Consider the following 25,701-nt stretch of genomic DNA (forward strand, 5'->3'; position numbering starts at 1 on the left):
CATACATAACATACATAATACACGAAGAAGAGTTTCACAACTCAGTAAGCTGCAGTGATAGTTGTTTTTCGCAGTGGATGAAGAATACCGTATCTGAATATTTGAAGATTAGCAAAGGCTCAAAATAAGGGTGAATACCAAAGCTGATTGCAGTTACTTTGTTTTCATGAATAAAGTTTAATCTCGCATAATGAGAGTGTTTAAAAATGCTTTTTTTTTTTTTTTTTTTAACAATATCATCAATGGCCGCCGGAAATGTCCTTCCAAAAACGTAATTCCTAATTAGATCTCAAAAGATACAATGGAAGGTGAAGACGATAAGTTGATTACTGTAACTTTGTTTTATGAACCAAGTGTTGACAACCTTGGAATATTTGTTTTATAATAACATGTGTTTAACAAGTATCTGCGTTAGCTGCAAGAACTGTCCTACGAAATACTTACTTCATCTTTAGACAATGAAATAATTTAATTTTTTTCATCACAGTTACTTTGTTTTAATAAAGCAAGTGTCGACAACCTTTGATAATTAATGTGTTTTATAATGTCAAGGGGGTGGGGGGGTAGTAGCATTAGTTTCGGTTTGTAGGGGGAAAAAAACAAAGCAGCCGCATTGTACATTGCTTTTTTGGCACATTTGCACACAGCTGATGTCAGGGTTTATTTTCTGTGCACTGCAGAGGATTTAGCGAGAGAGAAAAAAGGCAAGGTTTATTTTTTTCTTCCTTTCACATTGCCCTTGACATTTCCCAGCCTGGCACTTTGGCCCAGTCAGAGACTCAACACATCGGATTGTTGAGCATTGGTCGACCATCCGACCACCACAAGATCCCGCCTTTACAGCGTTGCAAGTGATCGTGAATCGTCCTTGAAACCTTGCCGGGGATCTTAAAGACCCCCGTCTACCCCCACCCCTTCCACCACTTCTCTTTGAGCAAATCCGCTGGCTTGCAGGATCCTGTGGGAACAGACTGCACATTAACGGCCCACAGGGAAAACACATTTTCCAAGCCGGACTGATGAGATGCTGGATTCTGCCAGAGAAACAAGGAGAAAATGACGCGATATATCATATAATTAGCTATGCAAATGAATCCAAACAAGACAGAAAGATAGTTTTTATTAATCTACAGCTGGAAACTGCAAAGTGGAACACAATCTGCTGTGTGACGCTGGTTGACTATCAAGATTTTTTCCCCATAGGAAGTAATGGAAATAAAAATGGAATAAAAATCAAACTACTGTTAACGCAACAGGCAATGTTTACATTTTAACCTTGCGAACTGCGATATCATACAATGTAAAAAGAAGTAAATGAAACTTAAAGTTTCGTTTGAAATTTGTGTCAAATTGTGAAGTCCCTAAAAAAAAAAAGTTGTGCGGTGTATTTTTAGTTAACATTTCTGACCTTGTTATTATACATAAAATAGAGTCAAAAGATTTAAAAACAGCGGCTCCTTGAATTTCACTGGAACCTCTGAAATTAAAGACCCTCAAAAGTGGTACAATTTGGAGTTCAACCAACAACAAAAAGTGCCGCAAAAGTTAACACTTGCATAACAATCTTTAAAAAGGTAAAAAAAAAAAAAAACACACATTTTGTTTGACTTTCTATTTTTAGCTGAAACTGATACAAATTATTAATTATTTTTATTCTCTATGAAAAATGACAATAATGATAATGTAATTATCTTACTGAGTCACTGAGAATAGTAGTAGAAGTACCATTCTTCTTCATTTGTTTTTATAAAGTAAAATATTATCCAGGGCTAAATTTCCTTCGCATCCTTCCTTTCCATTTATTTTCACGACATGGAACAAATGTGGAAAAATTCCGGCTTTTAATGCCACTCACATATGATGTTTACGGTCAATCTAAACATAAAGTCAGTTGTGTTTGAGATGTGTTTTGAATTACGAACAAGAACATGGAACAAATTAAACTCGTATCTCAGGGCACCGCTGTACTTTTACTTACCGGTAAGTAAAATGTTTGGCTACTCTACACACTTCTGGTATCAGTTTAAGTAAAAAAAATTACAAAGTCAAACAAAATTTGGACGGTACGATTTGTTACAAGTGGCAAAAAGAAAGTTTTGTTTGAATTTTCAGCCCAATTTCTTTGTGTCAAACTCCGAATTGTACTACTTTTGAGGGATTTTTACTTTGAAGGTTCCACTGTAATTCAAGGAGCTGCTATTTTGCACTCTTCTGGACTTTTCTGGTGAATAACAAGGTCAGAGATGCCATTTTGTGTCACTTTAAATAAAAATTGCTACCGTGTTGACAGGCGGGTTTGTTTTATGAGCGCTTTGACATTAAATCCACTTTTATCGAGCGAGACCGCATATCAGAAACAGCCCGTTTGTTATTAAGCCGACTCATCTCTCCTTGCGTCACTCCGACGGTTTTTCTTTTAAATCCCGCAAACAAACGTCACTCACGGTGCGTTTTGCATATCCCCATCCAAGCCGACCCCCCCCCACCCCAAGTGCCCCTTCCTTCCTGGAGTTATTGGGAGCTGAGGTGGGTTAATGAGGCAGACAGACCGGATAATTCTCCTCGGTGAAGAACATCCGATGTTCCCTCAACATGCATAATGCAAGCCCCCCCTTCCGGAAGAAATTAAATGAAACTTGAATTGTCTCGATTTTGAACATGGAATTGTGCGATGTCTTAACAGAAACTTATGACGTGTTTTGTCAACGAGGGTGTTACACAAATCTCAATTACACAACCGCGTGACAAGCTACATGTGGTAACCGTCATGGAAAGCGGTAGTGGGAACGTATGAAGAGAAAATACCGGCATTTCTCGTGTATAATGTGCACCCATGTATAATACGCACACCCAAAGTTGACCCTTTAACAACCCTTCTACCTATGTATAATGCATTTTTAGAATGCATGATTTTGCTTCTACCCATATGATCAAAACATTAAGTTTTATCTGTATTTTGTAGGTTTTTTTTTCAAATAAGTATTCTGAAGTTAAGCACACGTAATCCTTTTTTTTAATTTACTTGCTCTTATTTTGAAATTAACAGCCCCTACTTTTATTTAGTAAATTAGAAAACCACAGTTGTGCTCATATGTTTGGTTACCCAGGCAGAATTTGTAAGATGGGTACAATTCTTTAAAGAAAACACGAAGGACCAGGTGAAACACATTTAATTTTATTTTAATGGAATTCAAATTAAACGGTCAAGCATTTCTGAAAAGCATTATCATTAAACAAAACATAACCATAAAGAAATTAATGATGATTGTTGTTCAGTCAGTCATATTTAAAAAAGCAATATTTCACAAATTTTGCCAGGGTATTTAAACTTATGAGCACAACTGTACATATATTCAGTCATACATTCCCCTTATTGGAATGAACGTGTAGAGTACAGTTTTTTTATAACCACTAGGTGGCGGTGGCATTTTGGAATGAAAGTGTACAGCTTTTTCATAACCACTAGATGGCGACATACATTTATAAATTGCGAGTTTTTTTCCATTTGCCCCTATACCTATGTATAATGCGCACTATAGACTTTTGACAATTTGTTTGGGGGGAAAATGTGCATTATACACAAGAAATTACGATACTTTGTTACTGTACTGATTATTTAATTATTTATTTTTCTGCCAATTTTTTACCTCTACTCCCTACATTTCCAATCAGATTTAAAACAACGGTGCCCATTTGGATCCTCTTGCTAAGCAAAACAGCAGCACATAGCATTCATTCTCAGATGAATGATAGTGTGGAGTCTGACCGAGTTCCCTGCGCAGCATTATTGATGATTTTTACAATATGTAGAGACATGTGGTCGCTCCACAATGTTGTGTGCGTTCATGTTACGTTTCCAAAGAGCTATACCCCTTATTTGTTCCACCCAGCCAGCTTCATTCTGTTTCATTATGTGGAGATAGTCGTCAGTGTTCCAGTAGATTCCCAATATGTAGTGGCTCCACAATGTTGTGTATGTCCATATTAATGTTCTGGGGAGCAGCATTACTTGTTTCTTCCACTCAATCTGCCTCAGTTCTTGCTGTTTTGCTTGATTGAGACGCCCATCAGTGTTTCAGTAGACTTCAACTGTGTGGTTGCTCCACAACATTGTGTGCATCTATGTTGGTTTTATGCCCCTACATTACATACATAAGTGTTCCAGTAGACTGACACATGGTAGAGCCACAATGTTGTGTCAATGTTCCAGGGAGCTACGCCACTGGTTCTTGCTGATTTATTATGTAGAGACACCTTTCATTGCATTTGTAGACTCTGACATGTAGTTGCCCCACAATATTGTGTGTTTGTTCCACCCACTCTTCCTCAGTTCTTCTGGAGTAATAATCTCCAGTAGACGCTGACATATGGTCGATCAGCAATGTTGTGTGCATCCATGTAAATTTTTCAGGGAGCAAAATAGGTTATTTGTTCTGCCCAATCTACATTTTTGTTAACATAATTCTGAAAATGTGCACAGAAAATGCCCTCCCCTGAATTCCCCTGCTACCCCCGCAGTAAAGTAAATAAACACAGTCCCGTATCCATATTGTTCTATCCTTCCAGTAACCTTGTCGCCACCCAAGCGTATAAGCTCGATAGCGCTGCACTGGAGTGCAAATAAGGGCCGTTGGTTCGTCTTGAAGAAGATAAATCACGAACCCAACCGGTGTTGCGCGCACTTGTTTAGCGGCTGTAAAGAGGTCAGAGTTAGCGTTGTCTCGCTCCGATGGAGATTTACACAGAGATGAAGAGGTCCAGCTGTCTTCCAGCACTCCTGCCATGCCATGAAGATGCATGTACAATCCGGCAGCTTGGATTGGAGTGCTCGACGGTAGGTAGAGAATGCTGCAGGGGCTGGCTTCACAAGTGCAAGTGAGCACAAGTTTTGTATTGATTACCATTTGTTGGCCAGTTGGTCAGTTAGTAAGATAGAGTTAGGTAAGAAGTATGTTAGTTACTTGGTAGCTATGTGGCCCATTGGCTGAATCCATTCAGTTTTGGTACAGCATTAGGGTTGAGCGCAAGATCCAGTACATGGATCTGTGCGAAAAAAAAGTCTGCTGTGGATGGCACTCGGCATCCTCATGAAGCACTATCTGTGGAACAGGATAGACCAGCACTTTGTCATACTAACGTAATGGCAGTTACTTTCCTGACCTCAGTCTCTTGCGGAGGTGTTGGGGTTATTGAGGGAGGGCAACTAATGGAGGAAATAAGCTATTAGGATGTCAGTTAATCACCTTAGTTTGAAACAGAACAGATGCTGGTTGGTGTCCAGTTTCTTCCAATTTAGAGTAAATTATTAGGACCATCTTTGAATCAGTTTATCATTATTCTTCCGATGAATTAGTCTGGCTTTTGGAGACATCAACATGCCTGAAAACCATCACCATCATCCTGGTGAAAATATTTGTATTTTTAGGGGTCTCAAACGTGAGCCCCAAAAATTCACTGCCCCCTGGAAAGGCAACCCCGACACCAGTATTGGACATGAAATTGGGTGGACATGTGTATCATATCAAGTACGCACGAAAAAGTCTCAAGGGCCTATGCTCAAAATTGAACAGGGAGTTGCCCATTTTGTTTAGAGCCAGCCATTTTTGTCGAATTCATTCAGTCAGACTCCCTGGAAAGTTAGAAAAATTCAGCCCCCGACACTAGATTCACCAATTGACACCAAATTTGGTGGACATGTCTATTATAACAGGACCCACGAAAAAGTCTCATGGACCCATCTCCGAAATTGAAAAAGAAGTTGCCCATTTTGGTTTGAGGCAGCCATTTTGTGTGAATTCCTTCAGTAGGGCTCCCTAGACAGTTAGATACTGTATATTCAGTCCCCAACAATATATTCACCATTTGACACCAAATAAGTGGACATGTCTCTCAAAACAAGACGCGTGAAAAAGTCGAAAGTACCCATGCCCAAAATTGAAAAGGAAATTTGATATTTTGGTTTGAAACAGCCATTTCTGGCGAATTCCAGGGCTCGTGTTTTGACAAACTCCTACTAGGGACTTTCCCCAAATAAGTCACAATCAGAAGCAGAGATCCTAGACAGGTGACACTAAACCTCAGCTTTTTGGGTTGTCCCATGTAATGTGGCTGGAGCATGGTGCCAAAGTTTGATGTCATTTCAAATGTATCTGCTCCATCCAATCGACGCCATCATGACGCCTCTCATGAGATAAATTGACTTTCAAACTCTGTTTTTTTTTTGAGACAATGTGGCATATTTTCTACAATTGTCAACTGGACTTCAGAGGATCCATTGTATTCTTGGTGGGCTGTATCTGGCTGGAAGCTGCTTAAGTCCCTGTGTGCACCGCTCACCAGGCTGCACGTGGGCATCGCACATTGTTACGGAAACGCAGAAGGAAGAATTCTGCTTGGCCCGATTTTCTTGCCGTCTGGGCCAGCGAGGAGGCTGCTTGGAATCGGCGAGCAATTAAACGCGCCGGATGAGCCAAGTCTTTGTCGTGTGCTTTTGCTTGAAGTACAAAACTCACAAGACGAGGCTGAGCGAGACCAAAGGGAACAGGTGCTGCCTGGTGGAGTAAATAATGAGCGCATGGAGGGACCACTCGCAGTCATTGATTACATGGATATGATGTTTTGTACAGTGGAACCTCCAAAGTCAGAAGTTATAAAATGTGGATTTTGAGCAAAGTTGTCGGGAAAGACTTTAACCATCATACAAATTTCAGACATGTCATAATGCGCTACCCCTAGTGAGTCCTCATTTCAGTCAGCATCAAGGGATTAAACTCAGTGTTTCTTTTTCTTTTATCTTTTTGTGACGATCTGTTGTTCGAGAAGAAAAGTTCAGGAAGTGACCATGAAGCAAGTTGACAATTTGATGTTTGAGAGCAAAAGACTTTTGGGTGCATCTTACGTGGCTGGTGTTTGTGCCCATTTGTGTCCATCCGTTTGTGCGGTTTGACAAGTTACCTCAGGGGTGGACAAAGTATGCCCTGTGGGCTCTGTTTTTTTTTCATCCGGCGCACCAAACATTTACATTTTATACAAAAAATAATAACAAAAAAAAAAAACTACAGTTACACCATTTACGTAACCGACAGGAAGAGCCAGACGTTCTTGCTAGTTACAGTAGCACTACTGTCAGTGTCAACTGACGATGATGCAGTAGCGTGACATCTTTTGAGTCTTTTCATCACGAAGATATGAGTAATACATCTTCGTGAATACTCACCAAGCATTAAAGCGGTCGAAATGGTAAACAATGTTAAATGTTGATTAAAGGTCTCATCAATCACAGTAAAAGCCTTTAAACGATTCACTTGTTAGATAATAATCCTCAAGATGAATTGTAAGGATTTATCGATAGGAAATAAGAATTTTCAATTCACACTTTTTAGGAGATGATAAATATTAATATCCAAAATTTGAAGAAATTCGGTGTAGGGGTGGTATTATGTAAATAAGTCTGAATTGTTAGTGGAATTACAGAGAGTCTTGGGGTGATAGTTTGGGGTATAAACCATCATATGGGCAATTATAACCATTTTTAGGGGTGGGCGGAGTCACTTACTCTCGTTTTCTCGCTATCCTGTCCGTATCTTTCACAAACTAGTGTCAGTTTACTGTACTTGTAAAAAGTTCACACTAATAAGAGTAAACAAACTCTCATTTTAGGAAGTCACGGTTGTTTTTATGCCGGGGGAAATAGAACGCACGTTCTTGCACGAGGCCTGTGAACGTAACACGGTCTCTGGATTATTCATGGTCCCTTTGAATAATGCAAAGTGTTTACCTTCACCGACAGCGCATATTTCACAGTAACAACTGTGCGGTGTGTGCGTGTGGGAACACTTGCCGCTCGTTTTCAAATGCTCAGGATTGGTGACGGGAAACAAAGTAGCGTTCCCCTCTTCTCACAATTAGCGGTGTGGACGGGCACAAATTGGGTGCCCGCGCTCCTGTGAGCTCCCAGATGGCGTTTGCCTGTGACGTAGCCTTTAGCTTCAAAATTCCATTCTTGGACGCACACTGGCAACCACACACACGTATACAATATTGAGTCCCCATTGGTGCGACCCTGACGCTGAGGTACGGTGTTCAGGCATGACTTTCTCCTCATTATGCCTTCCATCTGCTTCTAGCCATGTTAATATGGAGATGGGATTTTTCAAGCCACCTTCAACCAATCACTCACTTTCTTTGCTCTCTCTTTCTCTCTCTCTGTTGCTTCCCCTTTCTCTGTCTCTATTGCTCAATGTCTCTTCTTCTATCTCTCTATCTATCTGTCTGTTTATCTAAGTAGCTAGCTATCTGTCCATCTTACTCAAACTCACTCATCTAGTTTTCTCTCTTCTCAATATTTTGATCTCATTCTCTCCACCTCTATCAATCTCTATCACTCTCTCCCTAGATCTATATTTCCATCTATCACACTGTCTCTCTATCTCTTTCCCTCCATCTCAATCTCTCTTTTCTTTATCCTCTATGAAAAATGACTATTACTACAGTATCTTACTCAGTCACTTAAAGTAGGAGTAGAAGAAGTACTATTCTTCTTCATTTGTGTCTGCATGACTGTATTATACTGTCTCCCAGTGGCCAAGATAGGTACTCCAGAAGGAGCGCCACAATGAATTAAATTGCAGCATTAAATCATGATGCACAAATTGTTTAATTCTTTACATTCAATTTAATTCCGTTATTACGCTGTTTTTTAACTTCAGTGCACTATTATAGAGTGCTATTTTTCCTCATTAAAAAAACAAACACCAACAATTTGGGAGTTTGTTTTTATAATGGAACGGATTAATGGCATTTCCATTCATTTTAATCGCAAAAGATGATTTGAGATACAAGCCTGGTCACGGAAGAAATTAACCTTGTATCTCAGGGCAGCACTGCATTTAGCAATTGCGACCATATTGACTCTGTTGCTTATGTCGTTTTCATAGGTACAGCCATAACAAGAAGCAGTTTTACGGTGAAGTGCCGCATGCTTCCCTCAATTATTTCATGCCATAGTAAGGTGAGAAAAACATAAAATCCAGCCAAACGCTGTAAAAAAAACCAAAGAAAAACCAAATAATTAAAAAAAAAAAAAGAAACAAAAAATAATGCTGAGATACTCTACAGTCCAGATGCGTTTGTTATCATTTGTTTGCTTTGCCAGGCCTAATGGGAATAGACCGGCCCCGGCTTCACAGTTGTTGGCTGTGGTACATACAATCCATCTTAACATGTTTGAAAGGATACAATTGCATTCTTACCAAGTAGCAGAGTGATTGTCCCGAGCCATTTTTTCCTCATTGTTGTTGAAATGATGACCTTATTAGTGGAGCGTATTGGTTTTCCCCTTTTATTTGTTCTAATGAAAATCCATGCATGCTCAACACAGACAGATTCATTTTGAAAATATATTGAATTTACACACCAGGTGTTCCTCTCTCAGTGGAGGCTTACGTTAAGTTGTAAATAACCGCTCGCCCGGCATCTCTGTTATATTTCGTGTGCGCTTTTGGATGTTTTCTGCCCGTCTGAGCGGCTTTCAGCGCTTTCTAAAAATAGGGCAAATGTCTTTGTGGTGGTCGGCGTGAGCTAGCACAAAGCGCATGTGAGCTATGGTAGGTCATTGTGAATAATATCCCAGATGATATCAAGCGAGGGGCAATATTAGATTTTACAGTGTGTCAAGGTTGCATTTATTTGCTTCTGAATGTGTGTTTTGGAAACCTGGATGTGAACAAATATAATGGACATTAATATTGTTCATTTCCAATGAAAATCCCCCAAAGAATTTGTTTCATCCCCAAAATACAAAAACAAAGAAAAATCATTTAATAATTTAAATGAATACGTAACAAACATTTGGGGGTGATTGCTGTCCCCCAGCAGCGTAATTCAGTTTTTTTCTAGGCCTATTAGATACTGTAATTACTTCTAAAACTAGATAGGATCTATAAAAAATGAGACAACCGATAGTGAGATGTCTGTATGGTATTTTATCAAGTGCACCATCTAGTTTGGTCCAATTTGAGCCTACTTTATATTCTAATAGTGGGGTAAGCACTGTTATCGTCTATTGTGTTATCGGCTGACATCACAGCTTTGGCACATGACTCTGTCTTTTACAAATGCTAGATAAACACCACCGATGCTTTCATGAATGGAAGCGGAGATGAGTGTGACGTAAATGAACGGGAAAGGAGGAAGGTTGACTCATGCGGCGAGGGCGGGTGTGAAGCGATGGAGTGAGGATATTAGCCGTCTTCAATTGGGCTCTATTTTGCATGCGAAGACGTAGTTCTTGTGTTGTGTCCTCATTTAGCCCTCAACCTGTCCGCCCTCTTTTCTTATTTTTCCCGGCTCCTTTCATTCATCTCGCCTCTGTCCAAGTCGACAGCAGTACGTACGTGAGTAAGGAGAATACATGTGCCTGTCTGCTCCTCTCTGATGATCTCGAGACCAAGCTTGAGGAAGGCCCAGAGCGAGCCTGTGTATTTTTCCACTGAGCGCCGTACATGTGTGACACTGAGAGGTTCTGACAGCGTCAGTCCAGAAAAAAAAAGAACTGTTGTCCTCAGACCAAAAGTCCTCCCAGCTCTGCCACGGTTTAAGTGTGGCTGGGTGGACTCGCTGTCTCAAAAATCAGTGAAGCAGAGTGAACTTTATCCTTTCAAACATCCTGTCCCGGGATGACACAACGCATGCATGCACAAGTGTGTATGTAATATATGTGCGCTCCCACAGTGTCCCTTTGTTTTACCTTATCAACAGTACTCTTGAATGAATAGGAAGCTGAGACCTCATTCTGCAGATCTTTCCTAGGCCTTTAGGCTAACATACAACTCCAAGTCTGTAACGTTGGGTGACACCCAAAGCTTTGGTTAGTGTAAGGGAAATGACTGCTTTAGTAGCATTAAGTCGGTAGGTTTAACATTATGTGAGACCAAAAACTTTTATAGCATTCTTTGAGACCCAATGTTTTGATAGTGTTTGGTGAGACTGAAGACTTTTGAAGTGTTAGGTGACACTGAAGACTTTGCTAGTAACAGGTGAGACTCAAAACTTTGATTGCGTTACGTTACACTGAGGACATTGGTAGGGATATGTGAGTCGGTGGTTTTGGTAGCTAAAGTAGCTAAAGTTTTGGTTGCGGTCGGTGAGACAGAAGATTGGTAGCCGGGAAGCATTATGCGAGGCCCGATGTTTTGGTCTTCTTTTGTGAGATAGAAGTCTTTGGTAATGTTAGGTGAGACTGAAGATTTCGGTCGTGTTATGTGAGACAGAAGATTTTGACCGTGTTAGGTAGGATTGAAGGCTTTTGTAGCATTTTATCAGACCCCAAGTTTTTGTACTGATACGTGAGACTTTGTTAGCATTAGGTGAAAGTGAAGACTTTGGTAGCATTTTTTTAAACTTTGGTCTTTACTCAGACCTATGGCTTTGGTGGTGATATGTGAGCTTTTGGTAACAGTAGGTCAGACTGAAGACTTTGGTTGCGTTAGGTGAGACAGGCCGCTTTGTCAGCAGTTTGTAAGACTGAAGGTTTTGGTAGCCTGAGGTAAGACTGAAGATTTTGGTAGTTTTAGGTGAGACTGAAGACTGAGGTAGCTTATGATGAGACCAAATGATTTGGTATCGTTTGTTGAGGTTGTCCTATGTTGTCCTTGGGGTAGACAAAAGGCTTTAATGGCATTTGGCGGAGAGGGTTCCATAGGTTTTCTCCAAAACTGAACCCTTATGGATAAAAGGATCCCACTTTAGTTTTAGGGTTTACTTCAGGCTATGGAATTCTGCTACCTAGATGGGATGCAGGAGTGGAGAAGTGTCTAGGCAGATCTTGGACATAATCTGCCCATAGCCACAACTCACAACATGTAAGTCAACGCACAGACTGGCTAAAACATTAGCCACTTAACAGCCAGCCAACTCCAAACTCTGATTCGCTGACACCTACGTCACTCACCAAGATAGGCCCCACCTTTTAAGGCCATACACACTCAGTCAAAGATACGATAGTGGAACATGAGGATGAGGACCCCGATTAGATACAAATATTGCCAGCATTACTTGAATAATCGATGGGCTAATTGGTGGAATACTTGATTCTAAAAATATTTGATAGCTGCAGCCCTAAACACCACAGGAGACTTTACCTCTCTCTATTTAGGTCTTAGTTTTTTTTTTGTTTTTTTTTTTGGCGTCGTCATCCGTGGAGGGTGAAAAAAGTAATGAGCCTACATTAACAAAGTAAGGAGTAAAACTAAAAAGTCTTCCGAAAAATAAATATTCAAGTAAAGTACAGACACCTGAAGAATCTACTTATTTCCAGTAACAAAGTATTTGTAGTCTGTTACTTGCCACCACTGTGTCGCTCTGATTCGACAGCTACATCGAGGTTTCCTGTGGCTGTATGCTGTCAACTTAGCCGGCGTGATGTTTAAGCAGGGGAGTCTGGAAGTCCGTTCCGATAATATGTATGTTACTTCCCAATACATTTCCCATGCTCTTCTCCCTCTTATGGTTATCTCATGTTTTATGGATGCTAAGTGATTACAAGTAGTTTGGTTCACGCTTCCCTCGGCGACGGCACTTAAAATATTCATTTTTAAGGCGCTCCCGGCAATCCCCTTCGAGGTTCTCCGCTACATTATTAGCACTGATATTTGTTGTGTTTTGATGTCTGGCGACATAAATGTGTTTCAGTTCCAGCGGATTCCGTCGTGGTAGTGGCAACAGGCCCGGGGTGCTGCTGCTGGTGTCTGCATACATTCATAACTAACTATATTTTACCGTTTTGTCAAATGCCTCCCCCGCCAACAGGCTCATATAGGCGGCGGGTAACCGCACTTAGTGTAATTGTGTTGCTCCACTTCAGTTCTGATTTTATGCAACACTCTGCCAATAGTCTCCCCGTATGATGGATGTGAGGCATTTTGTTTGATTGAATTTATTTACTCAACTACGTGAATGTATTCGGGCATCGCTTGGTGTTTTAATAGCCTAATACATTTTGGGAAGAGGATTGTACTCCAGCATTGGCCTGATAACGAGCAATGATTAAGTATTGACTTAATAGGCAGTAGGTGGTGTCATGTATGAGATATTTTCTTTTTTTACAGAAGGTAGGAGAAAAAACGGTTTTACAGCAGTGTTTCATTCAGAAAACACGCCATAAACAATTGTTTATTAGACACTTTTATCACCAGAAATATAAATCTGTTGCTTTGCAGTCACTGTAGGACGTACGTTTAATGTTTTGAAATCAGCTTGTTAACAGTCGGTAGCAACGCTCATGATGTCATTACAGTATTGTGATTTATTTTTTATTTTTTATTACCACATATTTATATATTGTACGTACAGCAGCATTGATGCTAGTTTCCTTAGCCTGTCTATGGTGTTTCCCATTATGTGTTAGCTTCGTTTTTTTTTTTGTGCGACATTTTTGCTTGATGGTGTGCTGTGAGATTTTTCTATTGTAAATTAGGTGCCTTGTCTCATCAATAAAAGTCAGTAAACACTCCACTCGTCCACCGTGCTGCCCTTAAAAGTCTATTTTACACAATATGTCCCCCTTTAAAAATGTGCCTTGCTGCATTTCTCCATAATAGTCCTTTTTATTTTGCGTTAAAATCCCCTTTAACTTGACATGAATTGTAATATACGGGTAAAATTGCTTAATGTTATTCCAAATACAGTAAATGCGTAGTGGCTACCTCTCCGTCATCTATAGTGGAGTAAATCAATGCCCCCGGCCACTGTTTGCATATAGTAGCATTCGCCATTTCCTTATTCACTCTGCACTCGTTTTAACACCACACTGACGGAGAAGTGCAGTTTAATTAGAGAGGAGCGAAGCCATATAATGTTATCACCGCGTACAGTGTAAAAGAAAGAAGAAGAAGTGTAAAAGGCGATTGTTAATGCTTTTCAGCATGCAGTGTCAGGCTGCCCAATTCGAAGACAGCCCCGTGTGGAAATGATGAGTGCGCTTGCCTGCCCCCGGCCATCACTTTGAAAGCCGAGGCACGCTGGGAGACAAACATCGAGCTTGACAGAAGTGCACCATACACGTGTACGTGTGTGTGTGTGTGTGTGTGCAGTCATGTTCTTTCAGTGGCCCTCATGCATTATGGGAAAATGTGTTGCCATGATGTCCAGTGGGACTCCCCCACTTCTTTTGGATCTTCTTCATTATTTCCCCTCTATGTGTGTATGTGTGTGATGCCCAACATAAATGAATGTGCACAAGAGCGGACATGCGTGCACTTGAGTGCACACATGCTTTATTCAAGCTGACACACACACACACACACACACACACACACACCATATAAATGCACATACATTGATGTATCATACACTGTGTGTCTGCAGGCGTCACTCAACCAGATGTGTTGTTTCAAATAAGGACATCACGCCCTCTGTCCTGTTGCTTCTAATGCTGTTCGCAAAGATTTGACTCCAATGACATACAATGAAAGCTTCTGAGGTTGAGTTGATCAAAGGCTGCTGGGTGACTTCTGATTTTTGTTCATATTAGGAAATTGTTCCCATAGGAAAAACATGAACATTGAAACCACCACCCAAATGTTCATGGGTCAGTGTGACCCGCTTCCTGTTTAGTCATAAATCAATCAAAACATTACATTGAAAACATGTTTGAAAGAAACGTTGCATGTTTAGTTATAAATTTTACATTATGATTAAAATTATGATTAAAAAAACAAAAATCAAAAACACAATTGGAAAGAGAAAATAACAAAAATAGGGCCCTTTTTAATTTTGGGAAAATATGTTTTTTTTTTTAGATATTTGAAAACATTACAACGTGCTGCAAGTTTATCGGATGGGTCAATGTGAACAACTTCTCATTTAAGTCCTCAAAAAAATATTTTAAAATACATTCTTCATCATTGAAAAACATAAGATCGGTAAAAAAATGGGCCTTAAAAAAACACACAATAACTTTAGAATGGGTCACTATGACCTGCTGCATGTTTAGTCATGAATTAAAAAATATATATTAATTGTAAAAAAGAAATCGTTACAAAATACTGTATCTAATTAAACAGGAAAATAGAAAATAGGGCTTTTTGTCCTGATTGTTATGAACTTTACAATGGGTCAGTGTGACCTGCTGCATGTCACAGTCATAAATTTGGAAGAACAATTTCAATACATTTTTTAAACATTTAAAAAAATATATATTCCTTTAGATATTTATGAATCAATGAAATCCACAACATAATTAGTTAGTTAGTTAGTACTTGAACACTCTTGTCTTACCGGTGTGGAAATAGGTTAACTGCTTGTAACATCAAGATATTAAGTTGTTAAGTGTCTTAGTATTAAGAGATTCTAATTTGATCCACTGTTACTATTATGATTGTTATTTTTAGCAGTAGTTCATTAAACCCACTCAGGTATTATTCCTGTCATACAAGTGTAGTCATATTTGGGTGGTGCTGGCTTCCTTTTCATGGTTCACACAAGGGGGGCAGCATTGATTTTTAAAGCCCGCAGGAACCTACACGAAGGGACTTTTTCTTTCCGTGCTTTATTTTCCCTCCCGCTGCTCCGTTGTCGTTGGGTCGATCGAGATGTTTTTCTGCGGTTGATCTTGTGATGCGAATTGATGTTATTAAACGCCTCTAAACGCACATTTTTAGCCATTAGATCTCACTCGACCAATCCATGGTGTACCACGCCTCTCGCCCAAAAGTCAGCTGGAATAGGCTGTAGGTTTTATGATCCCGGAACAGATGCAATTGACTTTACATCAGAGGCGATTCTAGGATCAGAGGTTGAGACGGGCAGTGATTTATTTTAGGGGCTATAAACACCTTCGCCAGTCAATAAGCTATTCAGTAGCACCATGGATTTAATATTGCCACGTGTACATGATAACTAACTTCTCTCAATTCAATTCAAACAGAGGACAGTGGTACTGTCTGATCACCTGAATCATTTCCTATAGCGTAAAAAACAAACTGAGCTAACACCACCCAAACAACATAAACAGTGAGCTACGATTAAAATGCAGTAAAAAAAAACGAGGACTGGTATAGACAATACTGTGTTGGTATTGAGTTGTTGAAGTTAAAAGTGCCAAATGTACTGGTTTGTTGGTAAAATATTACGTTACAACCAAGTACTGTGGTTCTACACTCTAGGTTGTTTAAAAACATCACTTTTAAATGTTTGCAGTTGTTTTTTTTTGTTTTGTTTTTTTTATCTGTCAAATTTTAGGGGTGCTGGGACTCAGCACACCCAAAAATGGGCTAGAAACGCCTCTGCTTCACGTCATTTCCTATGTGAAAACATTGTGTTCCAGTCTTGTTAAAATTAGTGAAAGAGCTTAAACAGTCAAAATGTGTGTGTGTGTGTGTGCGCGCCTGTGTGCGCGCACACAGATTTTCATGCTGGTTGTTGTTTGTGAAGACAGCCGCTGTTTTGTTTGGACGCGGCGGAGCAATCAGTTGCGGGAGCGCTCGGCGCCACGCTGGCCCTTTTGTCAATTTGGATGGGAAATGGGCGCAGACAAGTGCGATGTTTAGCATGTTTGTACACCGGCGGACCAATGTGTGTCGTGCGCTGTGTTGTCAAGCAGAATTATCACACAGCGAAACCTCAAAGGTGGAACATATTCAGTGAGGTATTTCCCCAGTTGGAATTAATGAAAGATATGGTATGTCAAACTGCTGCCGTTGTTAAACCTTTATTTACTGTACTTTGCGTGTGTGTGTTTGTGGTGTGTGTGTGTGTGAGTCCAAATTTGCATGTGAGTGTGTTCATGTGTGTGTCCAAAATGGGCATAAATGTGTGTATGTGTGCGCACATGTGTGTGAATCCAATTGAAAACATGTATGTGTGTGAGTCCCAATGTGCGTGTGTGAATCCAAATGTGTGGGTTATGAATGTTTGTGTGAGTCCAAATGGGTGTCAAAATGTGTGTGTCCAAATACGCACGTGTGTGAGTCCAGATGTTTGTGCGTTTCCTAATTGTGTGTGTGTTGAGATCAAGTGGAGCAGCGTTTGTCTACGCTCCAGCCGAAGCGCCGTCATAAACGTCATTTGCGTTTCCCGTCGCAGGAGGCTGTGAATCAAGTAAAATCCGCCAGATTGACTCTCTATCTCAACAAGTTCTTCGTAATAGTGGTTTGCGTTTCAGCGTCGGTGTGGAGATCCATATATTGACGGGGGACGGGGTCGGGCTATGTGGCCAGGATCTTATCCCCGACCTGGAGAGGGTACCGCACCCTTTTTCCGACTGATTACCATGGTTTCAGATTTGGAGGCACCGATTCACATCCAAACACACTGGGCTGCGAACCGCTCCAGTGAGAGTCGGCGATCGCGGCTCGATGGAGCCAACAGAACCACCACATCAGCAAAAAGCAGAGACGCAATACTGAGGTCACCAACCGGACCCCCGCAAGACCTCGGCTGCGCCTAATAATTCTGTCCATGAAGGTTACACTATGAACAGAATCAGTGACAAAGGGCAGACTTGGCATAGTTCAACCCTCACCGGAAATGAATCAGACTTACTGCCGGCAATGCGGATTCAGCTCTGACACCAGTCGTACAGGGGCCGAACAGCCTGTATTAAGGGGTCCGGCACCCCATACTCCCGGAGCACCCCCCACAGGATTTCCCCGGGGACACCAAGCACATGTAGACTGGTTGGGCCTGCTCCCATGCAGCCTCTTAAAAGGGGCGACCGCCACTCCGATCTGCCAATACAGAGGTACTGTCAATGGCTGTCAACCGTGGATGGTTTTACATTTATTTTACTTTGAATTATTTGTTTATTCGATGCATTATAGCCCAGGTCTACACAATTCCACCCTGAGCACATGACAACAAAACAGTTAAGCCCTCCAAAGTCCCGCCGGGTTACGCATGCGTGCGCGGATAAAAGCTTATCTCACTTTTATCACACTTCAGTAGCAAATCAGCATAGCTTAGCTGGATGGTTTTTATAGACTACGCTTGATGAAGACAAAAAGGATCTTTTTTTTTTTTTTTTTTTTACTCAACAGAAATGACACGCTGAACTCCTGTTTCTGTGTCACACGCATTGCAAGTCTGAAGCATTGATCAGCTGCTGCACAGTCTCTGTGTGTGTGTGTGTGTGTGTGTGTGTGTGTGTGAGTGTGTGACCTGTTTGTGCAGTGGAGTGTGAGGCCAACGGATGCGCTTTCAGGGTCACCGCTGGTGTGGGACTAAATGGACCAGTCCAGGATTTCGTGGGCACACCCACCCTTGACCGTCCTATCACGGGGTCACAACGGTGCGTGGCGTGTGAGCCCACCATGACACTGATAGATCGTCCCCCTATTGGCTTCTGTCTCTTTTGCACTGCGGCAAAGAAAAAAGCTTCTCAAATCTCACATCTCAGAGTGATGAAAAGTCCACCCCTGATGTTTTAATCGCACAATCAAAGGGCTGACACCAGTTTTGATTGAAGTTTGGCGCACGTGTATCATAACAGGACACCCAAATATGCCTCAAGGACGCATGCCTGAATTAGAACAGGGAGTCGGCCATTTTGGTTTGAAGTTTCATTGATGAACGGGAAATTCGGTGGCCGTGTGTATATCATAACAGGATGAAAGAAAAAGTCTCAAGGAGCCTTAAATTAAACACTGAGTCGGCCATTTTGGGTTAAAGCAGTCATTTTGGATGAATTTCAGGACTAAATCCTATTAGGCAATTCGCAGCAAATCGAAATCAGATATCCTAGACACATAAGTGATGCAAAATTGTGTGGCTTTTTTTCCCCCCCAAAGCCATCGAATGTGAGTGGCACTTGGGGTCAAATGTGACCATTTCAAAGATTTTCCATGAGAAAGGAAACAAATGAAATTAGAACATTGTTTTTCCCTCACCCATACATGCAGTATTTGTATACTATGTTAACCTATTATTCAATTTAGCGCTCTTTTATTACTTGTCCCTGCTGGAGGCGCCGCAGCAGGAAGCTGACATGCGCTGTGAGTCTCCGCAGCCGGGCGCACCTTAACGTAATAAACAGTGTCAGTGTTTGAAATGAATGACGTCGGTTCCCCGCCAGTCGTGTCTCTCGGTGTCCAACAGCCTGACGCTGTGGAAAATAAAATGAACAGGTGGCAATTAAGAGGCAAACACTGCAGGAGGAGACAAAGTTTGTCAGCTTTCCATACATGCATGCTGATATGTTGTTATTGAAGCTGCTATTCCCACTAGTGTGTGTGCGTGTGTGTGTGCGCGTGTGTGTGTGCACGCGTGTGAGGAGGACATCAGTGGGCTGTGTGGATTTTCAACCTTCTTTCTGCTCGAGTGGACCTGCTCTCGACCGCGACTCCACTGCTCCCGAGGGACGTCATCCCTCAATGTGGACACACACTCACGCACACACACACACACACACACACACACACACCCACACGTGCACACACGTTGGAGCCAATAGCAGCAATCGTTTAGCCATGGAAAGTGAAATTCTGCTAATTGTCTTTGGTTTTTGTTGAAACAACAACTGGGAGTGGCAATAAACAGCTTGTGTATTAAATTGCTTACTATTTGCTGCTTGCTGTGAAGTTCGATGCCACCATTTCGCGCTCGGAAAAACAACGGCAGCAACAAAAAATCGGCCTAGCGACGGGGTTGAAAAACCCGCGTCACGTATACGATGAGGTGCCACTGTAAAGAACAACTACTCACCCTTTGACATGCATAACGGGAAGGTGTTTGTAAAGGAGTTTAGGGAACTTTGTTCAGTAGGTTTGCTAAAGGGGAGGATGCTCATTATCTTCCCGTTGTGTTGTGCAATTATAGTACACAGGGACATTCTTTCCATAATAAGATCTCCTTTAAGCAGTGCAGCAGTCATTTTACGTGCGAATTCAAAGTGTGGCCAATGTGCATGCTTTTGTGCCGTTCTGATGTGTTTTGTTCATGGTGAGGAAATTTCTTGAGAAGAGCACCACTTCACAGATGAAAGTAGAAAAAGCATTGTGGGATTTTTTTGGAGGGAGTTTGATCTGTATTGACTGTGCAGTGGCGTCGTTTAAAGGAATTAAAGTGGACAATGGTTTGTTGTTGTGTTGGCCACGATTGTTACTCTGCCTCGTTTGTTCTTGTTTTTTTTTTTTTTTTTTTTTGTATGCTGATGGCAGGATAACTGCTAACAATTTGATAAATGAGACATTCATATTCATAAGATGTGGAAAAAGTACTCACATGCTGTACTTAACAGAAGTACAGATACTTAAAAAAGACTCGTAAGAGCAGAGGTACTGATGAAACTTTTAGTAAAAATAAAAGTACAAACTGAAATGTACAAAAGTAAAAAAAGAAATTTTACTGTAATTATTTCCTATACCCCTTTTGATAATTTAACACAATGGGCTCACTAGCTACCAGCTAATGTAGCAGTCCACACCTTTACTCAGTCCACAAACTCAAAATGCACTGCACAACAGTCACAGATTAAAAATTCAAAATTACCAGATTAATCCTTGGAATGCTGTCTGAAATGCGCGCAACAGAGGTGTGCTGATTGGTTGTGTGGTGCAATGACAATTTGTAAGGCATTTTCCCCCTGAAAAAAAAATTGAAATTCACATTTTACAAACTTTAATTCTTTCACTTCACCTATTAACACATCATTCTTCTGCCCCACAGTTTGCTCCCAGTACTCCCGAGGTGTCTTCGCCATCTTCGGCCTCTACGACAAGCGGTCGGTGCACACGTTGACGTCCTTCTGCAGCGCCCTGCACATCTCCCTCATCACGCCCAGCTTCCCCACCGAGGGCGAGAGCCAGTTCACCCTGCAACTACGGCCGTCCATCCGGGGGGCTCTCTTGTCCCTGCTGGACCACTATGACTGGAACAAGTTCGTCTTTCTCTACGACACCGATCGGGGTTAGTTCCGCTGTGTTTTATTTCCCTTTTTTTTAACACTCCTGTATTTGGGAGCTCTAACATACCCCAAAGCTCCCCAAAGTTGGTGGGGACTTGTATCCCGATGAAAACAATGTGTTTTAGTGGTCTCAGACCACTAAAACCCACCCCCTGGACAGTTAAAAACCAATGGCTGCCAACACCAGTTTCACCAAATGACGTAAACTTTAATAGCGATGGTAATCATTAGTAGACCCACAAAAAACTTCCAAGCACCTATGCCTGAAAAGAAACAGGAAGTCTGCCAATTTGGTTTGAGCCAGACATTTTTCGATCATTTTGACCATTTAAAGGGGACATACCGTAATTTCTCGTATATAACGCGCACCCATACGTACCCCCAAAGTTGACCTCAAAATTCTGGCAAACCCTACTACCTATTTATAATGCATTTTTACAATGCATGATTTCGCTTCTACCCATATGATCAAAACATGAAGTGTCTGTATTTTGTTAGTTTTTTTCAAATAATTATTCTGAAGTTTAGCACTTTATTTGAGCACATAATTCTTTTATTAATTTACTTGCTCTTATTTTGAATTTGTACAATGGGTACAATTCTTTAAAGAAAAGAACGGAATAGACTTCTCCATTGGAAAATAAAGTTCTTTCAATTGTTTTAGTACTCAATTAGGAACATTCAATTTTTTAGGCATGTCTATCATGAGTAGACCCACACAAAATTGACTCAAGAACCTATTTCTGAAAACACACAGGCAGTCCGCCATTTTGGTTTGAAGCAGCTTTTGTAGAGCCATTTTGGCCATTTCCAGGTGTCCTTCAAAGACGAATTAGGCCTATAGATTTTGTCCGATTGCTACCAAAGTTGAACCGAGATGAACAACACTAAATTGTGCAACATTTGAGTTTTCGTCATTACTTGTGGATAAGTCATGGTCTAAGTGTGGCTAAATGTCCTCTGTCCATTCACTCAAACAAAATCCAAAAGAGGGTCAGTTTTCTCTTCAGTTTTAAAAAGGGGTTATTGAACCACAAACAATCCGACCGGATTGCTGTAAATGGCGTCATTGCTGTCGGTAGACCGCTATCTGATTAATACTTGCTCATTTCCTGTATGGCCTCTGCCCCTGAAATTGCAAACACCGCAGCGTAAAATAATGGTGGTGCTTTGTCCGCAACATGCCGCGGGGAGGAGAAGGCCGATCAATATCGCAGTGCAGCTCCTGGTCCAAATGTTGCAGTGAGTGTTTTCCTCCACGCTCCGACACCTGAAGTAACTTCCGCGGTTTCCTGTTCTGCCTTTCGGGAGCTTTTCTTTCCCTTTTGATTGTCCCACCTCCAATCTTTTGCCTCTCTCGCACTTCATGTAGGTGCACCAGAGAGAGTCAATCGTGTCACATTTCCATTACAAGGACTGGATCACATCTCCATATCTCACTTTTGACATTTTCCAGAAGGCATTCAGGCCTTTTTGACTTCCTCTGCAGGACGGGGGGTGTTGGGATGGATTCCAATCTGAACATCACCCCCTCCCCCACCTTTTCTCTCTTACTTTAATGCTTGATGGCGTTATAAAGCCATTCGACCCGCTCGACAAAGCTGAGGAAACACAAGAAAGGTTGCAATCGTGGCGAGACAAAATATTGATATCGCGATGCGTGTTGTTTTCTGTTATGATACCAGGTTTGGGGAAAGTATGTTCCTCTCTGTTCTTTAGTTATTTGGATTTAGTAGGCAGTTTTTACTCTAGAATCAGTGCATTAAAATTTTGTATTTATTTGTTATTTCATTTATCTGATTAACTAATTTGTAAATGTATTTTCCGCACACGTAAGACTGTGAAATGAGAGGGAATGATATATATATATATATATATATATATATATATATATATATATCATTGATATCTGTATATCAAATGCTAATGCGAAGCGAGCTCTTCTTGTCTAGCCTGTGGGGAGTCTGACCACAACTGCGAATACGATGAAACCACCAACAGGCCGCTGGCGGAACAGCAGGCGGCCAACATAAGGCCTGTGACGGTTTGGTCTAAAACAGAGGAGGCCCTACATGAGTTTGTCTTTAAATAAGTATATTTGATTTAAAAATAATAATTTATTGGTTTTAATTTATTTTTATAATTTAAAAAAATGATTTTTACTTGTATTATTTTATTGTTTATTATGTTTTAATTTTGAGCTTTTATTTTTTGTGTTAGTGTGTTGTGTGCTCTAGAAATGAAGTTCAGTTATTGTAAATAATAATGTCATATTTTTGGAAATAAATCACAAATAAATGAAATACTAAACATTTTGTCATATACTGTACATATAACGTGAATTAATTAATTGTCTTCAAAAATGCTTAACTGATTATAATGGCACGGATCATAAATAATACAATTTTAAAATGACGGGAGTATGTACTTTGAACAGCTAGTGTACTTTTTGAGGTGGTACTTTGGTTAAAAAGTTTGAGAACCTCTGCTTTAGTGCTTTAGACACTTCGTGCACTAAGTTGAACGCGTTGTATTGACTCCAAATCGTCCTTGCAAGAAGTGGGGGAATTGATGCGGCCCTGACACCGGAAACCTTTGATCGATCTACAGCTACGTTTGGCAGCGTTTTGAGTGGGAGGAAGAAAGAAACAAAAAAAAAGAAGCAACCGGAAGAGGGACACGAGAGCATGTCGACATGAGAAGCATAACTGACTGATGTCCAAAGCGATCCTTTTCTATTTGTCTTGTCCTTTTTACTGAGTCAGGGGCTGTCAATCAAAACTGGACACACACTTCAGAAATAGAATGGTGTTTGATGTATGTAGTGCCGTCGGATGCTATACTAGTACACAATCAGATCTTTTCTGGTGAAGACAAATTTGATCTTGACAGAGAAGACAAATTTATCTTAATTTCGTCTTTGTGCTGCTGTTTTGTTTAGCAAATGGGCTCCGTGGGATAATTTCATGACTTTGACTCGGTGTTTTGTTGTTTTTATATGGTTTTCAATTATTTTTACACTTGTGTGACTATTACTAATAATAAAAACATTAGAACCAATTTGTGTCACAGAACTCAAAGCAGTGGCTGTGCAATTGACAAAAGTTAGAATGGTGACCCTGGAAGATTATTTGTATTTCAGTGGTGCACTTGAAGGGGGAAAAAAAGATGTGTGGAAAAAAAGGAAGGAACGAGCATGTAACGAATGAGGACAGGTGAGTTGGGCTTTAAACAAAATCATTTTTCTTCCTCGGCTCGCGGCTGCTTGTTCATGTTTGTGATGTATGGCTTTTTTTCCAAAGCGCAATATTCCCTATCTGCCATCTAAAAGTACTCAATGCAAGCAGAAGGCCACAAACACAAGCAGCCCATGCAGATTTAGGATTGCAGCTAAATGAAGCCGCGCGCTCACCTGTGGCCCATCGACGTTGATTTCCCACCCCGAGGCTGCACATTTATCAGCCGGTAATCACGTGGCCCGCCACACCGAGCACTCTTTCTCACCGTCTGAACGTGTGGGGGCATGATGGGTAATCTTGTCGAGACTTGCAACATGGTGCAGGCCTGGAGATGCCCACGTCTTGATATAGTATGATATAGTATTTATTAATTACAGTGAACCCCCACCTATGTGATGTGCGGAACGAATTATGTTTATGCTGTGTGAGAGCGAACACAAGTTAGCGTGAGCATACGTAGTTTGTGAACCCCGGTAATATTTGTCTGAAAAATTACTTTGTAATCAGTAGTAGCAGCGTTGTATTTGTAAACAGATGGTGGTTAGTGAACCGAGGTTTCATGAAGAGGTTCGACCTTCATTTAAACAAAACAAAAAGGACTTATGCAGAAATGCTGAAAAATTACAAAAGCTAACGCCAAACATAAACAGAACAGGACAATATTGTGGAGTGAGCATCTCTTGGAGTCTAATAGAACAACAATTGACGTTTTACGACATAACGTAAAATCATTACAATTACAATAGGACACTAAAATCTATCTGAGAGACTTTTAATGTCCTTGGCGGTGCTTCTCTTTTGGTTAGTAACTGTATTCAAGTTGCTCATCACTTTAATCTTTAATATCCCTATCTGAGTAATGGCGAGTTGATAATACTGAATCATTTTTTCTTTCCTGATGGCAAATGTGAGGCATCTATTTGACGGAGTTGTATACAGTATATGTCTGAAGTGCATGGGGTTGAACCGATTAGTCGACTAGTTGACTTTGCTACTCCGCATCGACAGTTCACACTTAAAGTCAACTAACCGCTAATCATGTTTATGGAATATTGTCTTCGATTCGGACATAATCAGACATAAAATTTTTCGCTGAAGTTGGAGTTTTCCTCCCCACCATTCCCGAGATACCGCTGCTATGGATCTTTCAAGCCTAGCGACGATCAGAATAGCCGCCAGAATCGCTCGTGAGCCTGACAGTTATTCTCATCCTTTACCAGTTTCGTACTCTCAGACCCGTACAGACATATGAATGTAATATGTGTAAGTTATGCCAGTACATGGTGCAAAAAATGTTGGCAACTGCTGTACTGTGCTGAAAAAAGATCAATGACATCATCGATTAATGGACTGCGACTCGACCTTCAACACGTTATAGCTTACTACATTTTATCTTTTGCCGTTCGACCCCAATATGGCGTCTGTTTGAGGAAACATGGTATTTTAAACATCACTCTCTTGTTTTGGATATACTGTAATTAGAAAGGTGCTGGTGTACCTAACATTTTGACCTCGTAGTATACAGTATGTGTGTAAACTCCCTCTGCGCGTTCATCTCCCTAG

The 25,701-nt window shown here is 40.9% G+C and overlaps 1 protein-coding gene across 4 annotated transcripts in view; it reads left to right on the forward strand.

Moving 5' to 3' along the window:
• Positions 1-25,701, forward strand: part of gria4b (glutamate receptor, ionotropic, AMPA 4b) — a 90,411-nt gene that overhangs the window by 21,499 nt on the left and 43,211 nt on the right. For all 4 annotated transcript variants that reach the window (XM_061702244.1, XM_061702247.1, XM_061702245.1 and 1 more), the window contains exon 3: positions 20,662-20,901. In XM_061702244.1, the coding sequence (XP_061558228.1) occupies positions 20,662-20,901 (240 nt within the window). The remainder of the gene's footprint in view (positions 1-20,661; positions 20,902-25,701) is intronic.

The sequence above is a fragment of the Phycodurus eques genome, chromosome 17, assembly GCF_024500275.1.
Source record: "Phycodurus eques isolate BA_2022a chromosome 17, UOR_Pequ_1.1, whole genome shotgun sequence".
Taxonomy (NCBI): Eukaryota; Metazoa; Chordata; class Actinopteri; order Syngnathiformes; family Syngnathidae; genus Phycodurus; species Phycodurus eques.